At 45.1% G+C, this 14,006-nt stretch overlaps 1 protein-coding gene across 1 annotated transcript in view; it reads left to right on the forward strand.

The window, feature by feature from the left end:
• Positions 1–14,006, forward strand: part of LOC142216281 (17-beta-hydroxysteroid dehydrogenase 13-like) — a 64,820-nt gene that overhangs the window by 29,556 nt on the left and 21,258 nt on the right. Inside the window, exon 5 of the mRNA XM_075284010.1 lies at positions 4,946–5,083. Within this exon, the coding sequence (XP_075140111.1) occupies positions 4,946–5,083 (138 nt within the window). The remainder of the gene's footprint in view (positions 1–4,945; positions 5,084–14,006) is intronic.

The raw sequence follows: 14,006 nt of genomic DNA on the forward strand, positions 1-14,006 counted from the left end.
CCAATATATTCTTTGAATTCCCAGTCAGACAATGGCACTATATACCAGTAGCAAAAATTGTGGGTGTATATAGCCCCAATTCTATTGCTAGGGGACTTGCAGGGTATTTCTGAGGTGAAGGTGGGGGGGCACACCGTTGGAACGGTGATTTGGGGTGTATATATGGGGTATACGGGAATATACTGTCAGTGTGTTCCATTCAGGATCCTGGGAAAGCTGGGTTGCGGCGATTGAGCCCGTCAGTGCCACGTTACACTGACAAGCTTCTCCCTGGAATTGAAGTTATATGTAAGCCCAATATATTCTTTGAATTCCCAGTGAGACAATGGCACTATATGGCAGTAGCAAAAATAGTGGGTGTATATAGCCCCAATTCTATTGCTAGGGGACTTGCAGGGTATTTCTGGGGTGAAGGTGGGGGGGCACACCGTTGGAACGGGTATCGGGGGTATATATCGGGTATACGGGAATACACTGACAGTGTATTCCATTCAGGATCCTGGGAAAGCTGGGTTGCGGCGATTGAGCCCGTCAGTGCCACGTTACACTGACAAGCTTCTCCCTGGAATTTAGCTCTTACAAGAGCTGTTGTGGTTGTCTTCTCCTTCCTATCCTAGCCTGTCCCTGCCTACCCAGAATCTAAGCCCTAGCTAGCTGGACGGAAACCTCCGTCCTCGGTGAATTGCAAGCTCAGAATGACGCGAACCTGGGCGGCGCTGTTCTTTTAAATTAGAGGTCACATGTGAACACTTGAGAATGTCATTTGTTTGTACAGTCATGGCCAAAAGTTTTGAGAATGACACAAATATGATATTTTCACATGATCTGCTGCCCTCTGGTTTTTATGTGTGTTTGTCAGATGTTTTTAGCACATACAGAAATATAATTGCAATCATATTATGAGTAACAAAAGCTTATATTGACAGTTAGAATGAGTTAATACAGCAAGTCAATATTTGCAGTGTTGACCCTTCTTCTTCAGGACCTCTGCAATTCTCCCTGTCATGCTCTCAATCAACTTCTGGACCAAATCCTGACTGATAGCAGTCCATTCTTGCACAATCAATGCTTGCATTTTGTCAGAATTTGTAGGTTTTTGTTTGTCCACCCGTCTCTTGATGATTGACCACAAGTTCTCAATGGGATTAAGATCTGGGGAGTTTCCAGGCCATGGACCCAAAATCTCTATGTTTTGTTCCCTGAGCCATTTAGTTATCACCTTTGCTTTATGGCAAGGTGCTCCATCATGCTGGAAAAGGCATTGTTGATTGCCAAACTGCTCTTGGACAGTTGGGAGAAGTTGATCTTGAAGAACATTCTGGTACCATTCTTTATTCATGGCTGTGTTTTTAGGCAAGACTGTGAGAGAGCCGATTCCCTTGGCTGAGAAGCAACCCCACACATGAATGGTTTCAGGATGCTTTACAGTTGGCATGAGACAAGACTGGTGGTAGCGCTCACCTCGTCTTCTCCAAATAAGCTGTTTTCCAGATGTCCCAAACAATCGAAAAGGGGATTCATCAGAGAAAATGACTTTACCCCAGTCCTCAGCAGTCCACTCCCTGTACCTTTTGCAGAATATCAGTCTGTCCCTGATGTTTTTTCTGGAGAGAAGTGGCTTCTTTGTTGCCCTCCTTGAGACCAAGCCTTGCTCCAAGAGTTTCCACCTCACAGTGCGTGCAGATGCACTCACACCTTCCTGCTGCCATTCCTGAGCAAGCTCTGCACTGCTGGTAGCCCGATCCCGCAGCTGAAACACTTTTAAGAGATCGTCCTGGCGCTTGCTGGTCTTTCTTGGGCGCCCTGGAGCCTTTTTGCCAACAATGGAACCTCTCTCCTTGAAGTTCTTGATGATGCGATAGATTGTTGACTGAGGTGCAATCTTTCTAGCTGCGATACTCTTCCCTGTTAGGCCATTTTTGTGCAGTGCAATGATGACTGCACGTGTTTCTTTAGAGATAACCATGAGAAGAGAAACATGATGCCAAGCACCAGCCTCCTTTTAAAGTGTCCAGTGGTGTCATTCTTACTTAATCATGACAGATTGATCTCCAGCCCTGTCCTCATCAACACCCACACCTGTGTTAATGGAGAAATCACTGAAACAATGTTAGCTGGTCCTTTTAAGGCAGGGCTGCAATGATGTTGAAATGTGTTTTGGGGGATAAAGTTAATTTTCTAGGAAAATATTGACTTTGCAAGTAATTGCTGTTAAGCTGATCACTCTTTATAACATTCTGGAGTATATGCAAATTGCCATTAGAACAACTGAAGCAGTAGACTTTGTAAAAATTAATATTTGTATCATTCTCGAAACTTTTGGCCATGACTGTACATACATTTGACCCACAACTACATCAGATTTTCAAACAAGTCCTGAACTTGGATAAAGAGACCTAAATTAAACAAAGGAGTCAAATATATTAGACTTTGTCATTTATTTATTACAGAAAATGATTGAATATCACATATCTATGAGTGGCAAAAGTATGTAAAGCTTTAAGATTAACAGATAATTGAAGTTGATATTGGAGTCCAGCATTTTCAATTAACGGATAACAACAAGGTGTGAGTGAGTGACCTGAATTATGTAAAGAACAGATATCTATCAAAGTCTGAGCACGTTTTTGTAAATGTATCATGTCACGAACAAAAGATATTTCTTAGGACCCCAGAAGAAAAGTTGTTGATGCTTTTCAAGATGGAAAAGGTTACATTATAGACTATAATGAGGTCCGTGTGCACTCCACGCAGTGTCCGCATGAGTCCTGCGGACAGGAAAGATCGTGAACTACTTTTCTGTCCGCATGTTCCCTGCGGAAAACGTGCGGAAAGCACACATACCCAATTGTAGTCTATGGGGTCTGTGTGCTTTCATTGCCCACTTGCCAATGTGTTCTGTAGTCTGATCGGGGGGTCCCCATGTGGACTCCCTGAAAGGATTAACGACGCAGATGTGAACCAGGCCTAAGCTTTTTGTTTTAAAAAAAGAAATTCCTGGAAAAAGGAAAACATTGCATCCCAGCATAAAAACCTCATCTGTGAAACATGGTAGTGGCATCACAGTTTAGGCCTACTTTGCAACATCTGGGCCATGGTTGCATTGCCAACATGGATGGAACAATGATTTTGAATTATACCACAGAATTCTAAAGAAAAATGTCAGAAGAGCTGTCCAAGAGCTAAATCTCATTATAACGTGGATCATGCAGCAAGACAATGGCCTTTTGCACAAAATTCAAATTCAAAGTTCTGACTTTAATCCAAAAGAAACATTGTGAAAGGACCTGAAGTGAGAAGTTTATGTCAGGAAACCCACCAAAATATAAGATGTGAAGCTGTTTTGTATGGAGGAATAGTCTAGAATTCCTCCAAGATGGTTTAGATGCAACTCTTGCCACAGAATACTGAAAGTAAAGATTAAGTTACGTTTGTCGTTCATGGACCAGTGATATTGGATCATTTTCTCCTATAAATAACTAACCAAGTCTAACATTTTGACTACATTTGTTTGAATTCGTTCTCTTAACCCCTTCCTGACATCCAGGTGTTTCCTTTCCAACAAGCCAGGTGTTTAACTATGGTGGCCGCCTGGCTGTTTCATTCAGCAGACACCATGCACTAATGCCCACAGTCAGTGCCCGCACTGATCGCGGGCATTATCCCTTCTGGCACCTCGGTCAAAGCTGACCAAGGCACCATTTTCCTGGTGGCACGTGGGCACCGCCATTTTGCCGGTGATCGTCGGCCTCTGCAGAAAGCTCCAGGGCCGACGTCACGTTGGAATGACAGCCGGGAGCTTTGTAAAGGCTTCCCGGCCTGTCTGCAATGCTTTTCTTATGCAGGCTACATAGAGTAGCCTGCAAAAGAAATGATGATTTTTTTGCAATGGATTAGCATTGTAATGCATTGCATTAGTGATCAGACCCCCTGGGGTTCAAGATACCTAGGGGGTCTAACAAAAGCAAAAAAAAGTAAAAAAAATTAAAAAGTATTAAAAATTCAAATCACCCCCCTTTCCCTAGAACACGTATAAAAGTACTGAAATACTGTGACACACCCACATATTAGGTATCCCTGTGTCTGTAAACGCCCACTCTGCAAATCTATAAACATATTTTTCCTATACGGTAAACGTCGTAGAGGGAAAAAAAAAGTCAAAAGTGCTAAAAGGCCGTTTTTTTCACTGTTTTGACTCTGATAAAAATTTTAATAAAAAGTGATCAAAGCAATAGCAATTCCCCAAAATGGTATAACTAAAAAGTACACCCAGCCCCACAAAAAAAGACGCCCTATACATTCCCCATACATCTGGGTGTCAGAAGATGGCGACTTTTAGAAAAAAAAAAAATTGGCACAGTTTTGGATTTTTGTTAAGGGGTTAAAATGTAAATAAAACCATATACATTTGGAATCGTACTGAAACATAGATTATAGGTGACATGTCATTTTTGCTGCACAGTGAAAGCCGTAAAAACAAATCCTGTAAGAAAATCGCACAAATGCACTTTTTCTTCAAATCCCCCCATTCTGAATTTTTTTCCAGCTTCCAAGTACATTGTGCAGAATAATTAATGGTAGCATCATGAAGAACATTTGTCCCGCAAACATTAAGACCTCTTATGGCTCTGAGAGCAAAGAAATAAAGGGGGGAAGTCAAAACCAAAAAATGAAAATCAAAAAATGCCCGTAGCGGAAAGGGGATAATCTACTTTTAGTATTTGTATGAAAATCTGATATAAATTTAGGCAGAAATTCTCAAGGGTACACAAACTTTCAAGTACTGAGTACTTAGGGTTCCTTTAGTGACAATGTAAATGTAGACACATATTAAAACTAAAGCCAGATATTGGATTTACAATGTGATAGGCCTCTAAAGCACGTTTAATCTAATCGTCTCACTATCTCCATGTATAGTTTAATATATTTAACTATCATTATGCAGTGCTAGCAAATTTGGTGCAGTTGGATTTCATGAGAGTATGACTGTAGAGCTTGAAAGTCTTGGAAAAGATGGCATAAAGACGTCTTGCCTATGTCCCGTTTTTATAAACACTGGATTTGTCAAAAATCCAAGCACTAGGTAAGAACAATACACTTTTTATCTTTATAACTTATTATTCTACTTACATACTGTATGCACTTTATTTTTATAAATTGTGACATTTTATAATTACATTAAAGAAGTTGTCTCACCACAGACATCTGATGTTATAAGATTTCCACAGGACATGCCCCACAGGTTATCAACATTGATCTGTACAATGGTCACCATGTCCCGTCACACGCTATCCGGACCGCTACATGTGGTCAACTTTTACAGAACAAGCTACTCTACTTCTGTAACTCCCATAGAAGACTATGGAATAACAGGAACAGCATTGACAAATGAACTACATTAATTCCACATCTATTCTTTGCTGTTCCTGTGGCTTCCAGTGAGTTTTGCTATGTCTATAAAACTTGACTGGGTCAATTTGGCTGTGACTGGGTGTGACAGGACAGGGTTTAGGGAGGAAGGCAATGATACAATCTTCACGATTTGGGCTCTGCATGCCCATGCTTCTAGCTTCCTTAGATCCCCCTACAATATTCTCCTATCCTTCTTGTTTTTTATGACCTTACAGAGTTTAGTATCATCTGCAAATATGGACACCCTACTATTGTGCACAATAATCTAAGTGTGGCTGTACCAGTGATTTGTATAGAGGCATAACTATGTCCTTGTCATGAGAATCTAGACCTCTTTTGATGCACCCCATAATTTTATTTGCCTTGGCAGCAGCTGCCTAGCACTGGTCAATAAAGGTAAGCTTGCTGTCCACCCAAATCCCCAAGCCTTTTTCATTGGCAGTCTTACCCAGTAATATAATATTAAGTACATAATCATAGATTTTATTTCTTCGACCAAAATGCATAATCTTACATTTGTCTACAGTACATTAAACGTCATTTGCTAATTCTCCACCCATGCTTCCAGCTTCCTTAGGCTTAGTTCTCATATGAATAACGTGTGGCGTAATTTGGTCCGGAAAATTTGAAACTTAAGGTGTTTTTTTGAGCAATTTTTTGTAAAAACCGCTTCAGAAAACGCCAGGCGGTTTTTCCTTGCCAGACAGTGAGTGGACCTTAAAAAACCGCGACGCGGTTTCCGCCTCCCATTCACTTCTATTGACTTCCTGAGGTTGAATCCGCCTTAGGAAAGGTCATGTCCCTTCTTTTTTCCACTAGCAGCAAAAAAACGGTAGCGGAAAAACAAACGCTAGCGGTCTCCATACACCACAATTGTGAGGAGGCGGATTATGATGTGGATTCCGCGCCATAATCCGCCCCCTCTGTGCCGTGTGAACGGGCCTTTAGATTCCATGTAATATTCTACTATCCTCCTCATTTTTGATTACCTTACAGAGTATCATCTGCAAATATGGACACCCTGCTCTGTAAACCCTCTACCAGGTCATTAATAAAGATATTAAACAGGAGAGGACTCAATACTGACCTTGTGGCACCCCACTGGTGACTGTGGCCCAGTCTGAATATTTACCATTAATAAGTACCCTCTGTTTCCTATCAGTGAACCAGTTGTGAACCCAAATACATGTTTTCTCCAATCGTTTATGTGGTACAGTATCAAAAGCCTTTGAAAAGTCCACATATACTACATTTACTGCATTACCCATGTCCAGTCTTGAACTGACCTCCTCATGAAGCTGATCAGATTAGTTTGACAGGACCGATTCCTCATAAAACCATGCTGATTTGGTGTTATAAGATTATTTACATTGACATATTCCAGGGTACCATCTCTTAGGGCTAGTTCACACGTAAAAACCTCCTGGCTTATTTTGGTCCTGAAAAAAACCGCTTCCTAATTAGGAAGCTTTTTTTTGACATTGCCAGGCTTTTTTTGGAGCTTTTTTTTGTAAAAACCGCTTCCAAAAAAAGCCAGGCTGTTTTCCCCTCCCATAGAAGTGAATGGGCTAAAAAAAAATGCTAGCGGTTTTTTCCGCGCGGTTTTTTGCAAAAAAAACAGCTAGCGGTTTTTTGCAAAAAAACCGCGCTGAAAAAAACCTGCGCTGTTTTTGCCTCCCATTCACTTCTATTGCTTTCTTCAGGCGGAAAACGCCTGAAGAAAGGTCATGTCGCTTCTTTTTTCTGCTAGCTGAAAAATAACTAGCAGAAAAAAAAAGCTAGTGGAAAAAAAAGCTAGCGGAAAAAAAAAGCTAGCTGTTCACATAGGGCTCCATTGTAAAGGGGCTGATTTTGAAGCGAAATCCGCTGTCAAAAAACTCCCCTTTGCCCACGTGTGAACTAGCCCTTAGAAAGCCTTCAAATATCTTACCTACCACAGAGGTGAAACTCACTGGCCTATAGTTTCAGGCTCACCTTTACACCCCTTTTTGAATATTAGCACCACAATTGTTATGTGGAGCATTACTTAAATATTAGCTATAAGGGTCTGTTTATCTCCATACATAATTCCCTTAGAATTCGGGGATGTATGCCATCTGGACCCAGCAATTTTAGTATTCTGGAAGCAGCGCCGCACTTCCTCATCAGTTAAACAGGTGACTTTTAATGGAAAGGTTTTTTTTATTTAACTGTAATTTTTATTGAAAATTTTTAACATCGCAAGGAGTCAACAAGCAAACAAAATACACAGGTAAACCATAGTAACCAGTCAGGGCTAAATCCCCTGACCAGGTGCAAAGAATCAACGTCCATGTAAGTGTTGGCAAAACACTACGTGGGCCCACACCATAGGCCCACAGCTGGACTCAGCCCCCCTAGGTGTGGGAGCAGGGAGAGACATGAGAGAGCCACCAGTAGGCGAGTCAAAAAAGAAAGGTGTGTACAGGGAGGTGCAAGCCTACCACACCTGCAATAAGGAAAACAACAGTCAAAAAGTCATGGGACCAATAAGGAGCAAAAAAGATGAAAACATAGGCAAAATCAAAAACAGTAGTTCAACAGCAGGGGGTGGAAGAAAAAAGCTGGGCGAATAATTCCTTCAGGGAAGAGGAGGGTCCATTCTTGGCCTCCTGGGGGCAGTATTAGGCGAAGGTAGTTGGCACCTCTTGGGTTTCTGGACAGTCCAGGCTTGAGGAGGAGGTGGAGGCGGAGCTCGGAGCTCCCAGGTGGGCAAATCCGGTAAAGGAATGTCCAGTGTAGAACAGAAGGGCTCAAGGTGCACGTAGACTCTGAGTGTGGAAGAGCGACCGTCGTGCCTAGCTGTCAAGGCAAAGGGGAAGCCCCAGCAGTATGGGATCTGACTATCTCAAAGGAGTTGAAGCAGGGGTCTGAGATGTCTCCATTTCTGAAGAGTAATCAGCAAAAGATCTTGGTACAGCTGGATCTTGGCCCCATCAAAGTCTATGTCTTTGAATCTTCGGGCCTTGGACACCCCAGAGTATAATAATTGGAGACACCTCCTACGCTGTCGACCTCCGCTGTCGTCCTTCTTCAATGACGTCACATGACCCGGGACGCTGGCCGGGTTCATGTGACGTCAGACAACTAGGCCTGAGGCCTGCCCGGATCGTGGAGAGGTAAGTAACAGTGTTTTTTTATGTTTCTTACCTCTCCCGGGCCTCCGTTCATTACACTCGGGGGTCTGCAAAGACCCCCGAGTATAATGATAGTGTTCGTGGGGCAAATAGGGCTCGTAACGGCCTATTAAAAAAAAAAAAAAAAAAACGCAGTGGTAGCGGCTGTCACCAGGCCCCCTAATGTCCCGGGCCCTGTGGTAGCTGCTACCACTGCTACCACGGTAGTTACGCCATTGCTTGCAGCAAAACAACAGAGAGTGACATTGTATACAATATAAGCAAAACCAAACAATTAACAGAATCATAGCCAGCATAGCAATAACAAGAAACAGTACAGTCAGGTATTTTTAAAGGTACTTGCTGGGCTGTCTGTTCTATGGCTGTATAAGCCTTCATACATGATGTTCAATCAGTTCTTTTGTTGCCAATATCCGCATTATGGCTGCAACACATTTTACATTTGTCTCTGATGCAGTCTGCTCCTCTCCTTTATCCATTATAACTAAAAGTGGTTTGTATACATGTAATTCTGCCAGGAATAAGTACAGTAGCACACAAATAGCTGAGAAAAGCCAGAGTGAACATATTATAGGAGATCCAGGAACAGTGACCCGCAAATATAGGCCAAACACATGCAGACATGGTGTGGCTAAAAAAGATCCCTGATACAGGAAAAGAACAATCTCTGAGCAAAGTCAGGAAAGCAGCTTGCTGTCTGTGAAACAAAAGAGTAAAAATGTTTTCAGAGCCAAAGGCATAGATACTTCACCAGGATCAATAATGGTCTCCATGCAAAGCTATATGTGAGTATCTTACAAGACAAGTTACTTCGTATACTCAAGGGTATTGGTTTGAAAAGGACAACAAACCAAAGCGTAAGCGTATGTCAAATCTAGTTCAATGACAATGAAGTAGGGGTTGCTGGATTGGCCCCCACAGTCCCCTGACCTCAAGCCAATCAAACACTTGTGGGTAGAGTTGAAGAAAAAGCGGTACTATTCCGTTATCGGGCCAGCAGCAGCGCATTTCAGCACCAGCTTTCGGGACAGCAGTTCAGTTCAGCAGCGGGAATTACAATGACATCCGAGGACTGCTGGCCCGATGCTTGTGCCCAGTAGCCAGTACATCAATGACCCCCCCTCCATCTCCTCCTCCTTCCAGTGCTGCCCCCCAGCTCTCCTTACATCTACCCCGTACCCTCTCCCCGCCACATGACTAAGCCGATGCTGGCCCGATGATAGAGGCCGTGCTTGTGTGTAGTAGGCAGTACATCGATCGATGCCCTCATCCTCCTCTTCCTTCCAGTGCTGCCCCCCAGCTCTTCTTACATCTGCCCCGTACCCTCTCCCTGTAATAGGCCTCACCGTAAATCTTGAGCAATGAATGCTACTAGATAGCCGCCGGACGCTGCAGAAAGTTTGTCCCTCCGGCTCGCTGTAGCTCACCGTTCCTATAGTCGGCGTGTTTCTTGTCAGGGCCTGGATTGAGCCCCGGTGTCTTTCCTTTCGGTCTCGGTACTAGCGCTGAGGTGAGGCCTAGTCGTGTGGCGGGGAGAGGGTACGGGGAAGATGTAAGGAGAGCTGGGGGGCAGCACTGGCAGGAGGAGAAGGATGGGGGAGGGGGGTCATCGATGTACTGGTTACTGGGCACAAGCATCGGGCCAGCAGTCCTCGGATGTCATTGTAATTCCCGCTGCTGAACTGCTGTCCCGAAAGCTGCTGCTGAACTGCGCTGCTGCTGGCCCGATAACGGAATAGTACCGAAAAAGCTGTGAGTCACCGGTATGCTCAAACATTATGAACATGTAGACCTGGGATCAGATTTCGGTCAAGACAACCTGGCAAACCCCATTCCCCATACGTCCAACACAGCAGCACAACAGATGGGGTATTCCTGCCCCTGCGTGCAATCAGGACAGGTGGAACTTTTACTCAATCAAAGAACCTCCCCTATAAGAGGTCACCAGACCTCCCCCTCCTCGTGTTTTTTTCTGTCCTGCGGACAGGGACAGGTGGTGAGGAGGCCTGTGGCCTCCTCCGGGATCTGAAGAAGGTGGCTGTTAGCTCCTTCTTCTTTCCCTTTCTTTCCTTCTCTTTCTTTCCTTCTGAGAGAAAGATTTAGGTTTTGTCTTACCTGCTTTGCAGGATGTCTGATGGTTCAGCTGTGCACAGCTCATTCACTGCCCAATAAGGTAAGCTGAGTCCTAGCTTTCCTCTGTGTTTTCTGAAAACTAAAAGCACTGATACTTTTTGCTATGGGCACTCTATTATGTCGATTGTATGTCTATTGCAATGGCCTGTATGTACCTGTCTGTGTTACAGTCAGGCATGGAATTTTTGTGGGAGCCTTGCTTCCCTTCATGCTTAGTGCATAGTGTGAGCACTTATTTCTATTGCAATGGCCTGTCTGTGTTACAGTCAGGCATGGAATTTGTGTGGAGCCTTGCTTCCCTTCATGCTTAGTGCATAGTGTAGCACTTATGTCTATTGCAGTAGCCTGTATTTACCTGTCTGTGTTACAGTCTGGCATGGAATTTGTGTGGGAGCCTTGCTTCCCTTCATGCTTAGTGCATAGTGTGAGCACTCATTTCTATTGCAATGGCCTGTCTGTGTTACAGTCAGGCATGGAATTTGGGTGGAGCCTTTGCTCCATTCATGCATAGTGCATAGTGTAGCACTTATGTCTATTGCAGTGGTGTGTATATACCTATCTGTGTTACAGGCAGGCATGGAATTTGTGTGAGAGCCCTGCTTCCCTTCATGCTTGGTGCATAGTGTGAGCACTCATTTCTATTGCAATGGCCTGTCTGTGTTACAGTCAGGCATGGAATTTGGGTGGAGCCTTTGCTCCCTTCATGCTTAGTGCATAGTGTGAGCACTTATGTCTATTACTGTGGCCTGTAGGTGCCTGGCTGTGTTACAGTTCACAGGCATGGAATTTGTGTGTCAGCTTCTGCTCCCTTTATGCTTAGTGCATAGTTGTGCATGTCTATTGCGATTCCCTGTGCGATTGTTATGGCTTTACCGCACCTATCTGGCCGGGTCTTCCCGCTGCCCTAAAGCGCAGCTAATGGGAACTGCAGCCTATGAGATGGCAGTGAGTTATCCAGCAACTCCCACAGCTCTGGTGAGGTAAGCTAAGGTGCACCAAGACTACTTTTGTGAGTGAACAAGTCCCTTTAAAAAAAAAAAAAAAAAAAAAAAAAAAAAGGGGGAGTTTTTTTTTTCGTGTTGCTGTCTGTAAGGAAACAGACTTTTATGTTAAGTGCACCGGGTCTAGAGTTCTATACTGTTCGTACTCTACCCGAAGGCTAGATCTGCCTTCTCCATCTGTGCCATCTGCCTGTGGGCTGCCTGACTAACGCCTACTGTGTCGGCGTCACTACAAATTTGATCATTGGGGTCGTCCCCCAGGAGTCGATATGGCTGTCTCTAAATTATCGAGGCGCACGTTAGTGCCATCAGAAGATGGCTCAAATCTCCAGGAGGCGATATACAGGCGTGCAGAGGGTTCCCTGCACCGAATTTATACTGCAGCATCTGCGCAGGCCTCCGTGGGAGTTCAACAGGAGAAGTCGTTCAGTTCCTGCGAGGTAATAGATCTACTCTGTGTAGAGATATCTATACAGGTGTTCCCTGTGATGATCTTCTGGCGTTCCTATCCTCCACCTCCGTAGCAGTGGATTATTTGGCAGAAGCAGGTTTGTATCAAGTGAAGATTGCGGCGAAGGCTATCTCATTAGCCACGGCCGCAAAACGCCCCCTGTGGATGAAGCCCTGGAGGGCAGATAGTACTTCCAAATACAACTTGTGCGCACTTCCGTTTGAGCCGGGCAGGCTCTTTTGGAAAGAGCTGGATACCATTATGGAGGTATAAATTGACACACCATCCGAGAGCCTGAGAAGGAGAAACTACCTTCTGACGTCTACTCCCCCCTCCCCTTGTATCCGCTTTGCCAGTGGAAGGTCGACTTTCCCACTTCTCGGCGGCATGGAGCCATCACATTCAGGACCCATGGGGCCTCCAACTCGTGTATTCGAGCTACAAAATAAAGTTCACATCTCACCCACCCGACAAATTTGTGTAAACCCGCGTTTTGTGTTCAAAAGCAGATCCTTCTGGAGAACGCTGTTCAGGGATACCTGGACAAAGGCGCTCTAGAGCCAGTGCCTGGCAGAGCAATCGACCGGATTTTACTCTCCAGTGTTTTTGGGACCCAAAACATCGGGAGTCAGAGAATGGTGGTCGATTTAAGATTTCTCAACCAATACGTCCTCAAGACCCGTTTCCGGAAGGGAACTATCAGGTCAGTGACACCTTTTCTGCACCGAGGAGACAGGTTTGTCACCCTAGATTTAAGGGACGCATATTTACACGTCCCGATATTTCCGCCACACAGAAGGTTCTTGAGGATCGGGGTTGTGCTGAACGGTACTCTGTGTCATCTGCAGTTCACAGCTCTTCCGTTCGGAATATCCTCGCCCCCCCCACACCTTTACAAAGGTCGTGGCCCCGGTCGTTGCAGCTCTTCGGCTCCAAGGTATATTCATCATACCGTACCTAGACGATTGGCTGTTAAAGGCCCACTCAACAGAGGTTCTCGCGGCCCACCTAAGGATCACTATCGCCTTCCTAGAAGAGTTAGGCGGGCTGATCAATGGTCAAAACTCGGCAGTCGTCCCCACCACCAGAATCCAGTTCTTGGGTTCATTGTGGACTCTCAGAGGATGGAGATATCTCTCCCTCACAGTCAGAAGGAGTAGATTTGTCGGGCGTTGCAACATCTGGCGGATACGCGGGAGGTTCGGGTAAGAACCTCAATGAAGGTCCTAGGTTTAATGTCAGTAGCTGCAGATGCAGTTCCATGGGCACTAGAGCATATGCGTCCACTACAGAGCGAGATCCTCAAGGTTTGGAGCCGCAGCCCCTCAGGGCTGAAGAAGCCTATCCAGTTGTCCATCAGTACCCGTCGATCACTGCAATGGTGGTCCCTATTGAAGGACGGGATGTCCACGGTCCAGCCCGACTGGACCCTGTTGACAACGGATGCCTCCTTCCATGGCTGGGGAGCGCATCGGGGGGGAGACCCTGGCACAAGGGACATGGAGCCGACTGGAGACTGCTCAGTCATCGAATTGGCGCGAGTCTGCGCAGTGTATTGAACCCTGCTATACTTCACCCAGGATCTACGCGGCAAGGCGGTCAGAGTCAGGACGGACAACGTCACGGTGGTCCTCTACCTGAACAAGCAGGGAGGGATGAGGTCCCCTCCCTCTTCAAGCTAACAGATCAGATTTTTTTCCTGGGCTGAGGAAAATCTAAGCCACCTCAGTGCGGTGCACATAAGGGGACATCTGAATGTGCTGGCAGACCAGCTCAGCAGGGGAGAAGCAGTGTCGGGCGAGTGGTCCCTCAACCAGGAGGTCTTTCGTCAGTTGACTCGGATGAGGGGTCTCC

This window comes from Leptodactylus fuscus, chromosome 1, assembly GCF_031893055.1.
Source record: "Leptodactylus fuscus isolate aLepFus1 chromosome 1, aLepFus1.hap2, whole genome shotgun sequence".
Classification (NCBI taxonomy): Eukaryota; Metazoa; Chordata; class Amphibia; order Anura; family Leptodactylidae; genus Leptodactylus; species Leptodactylus fuscus.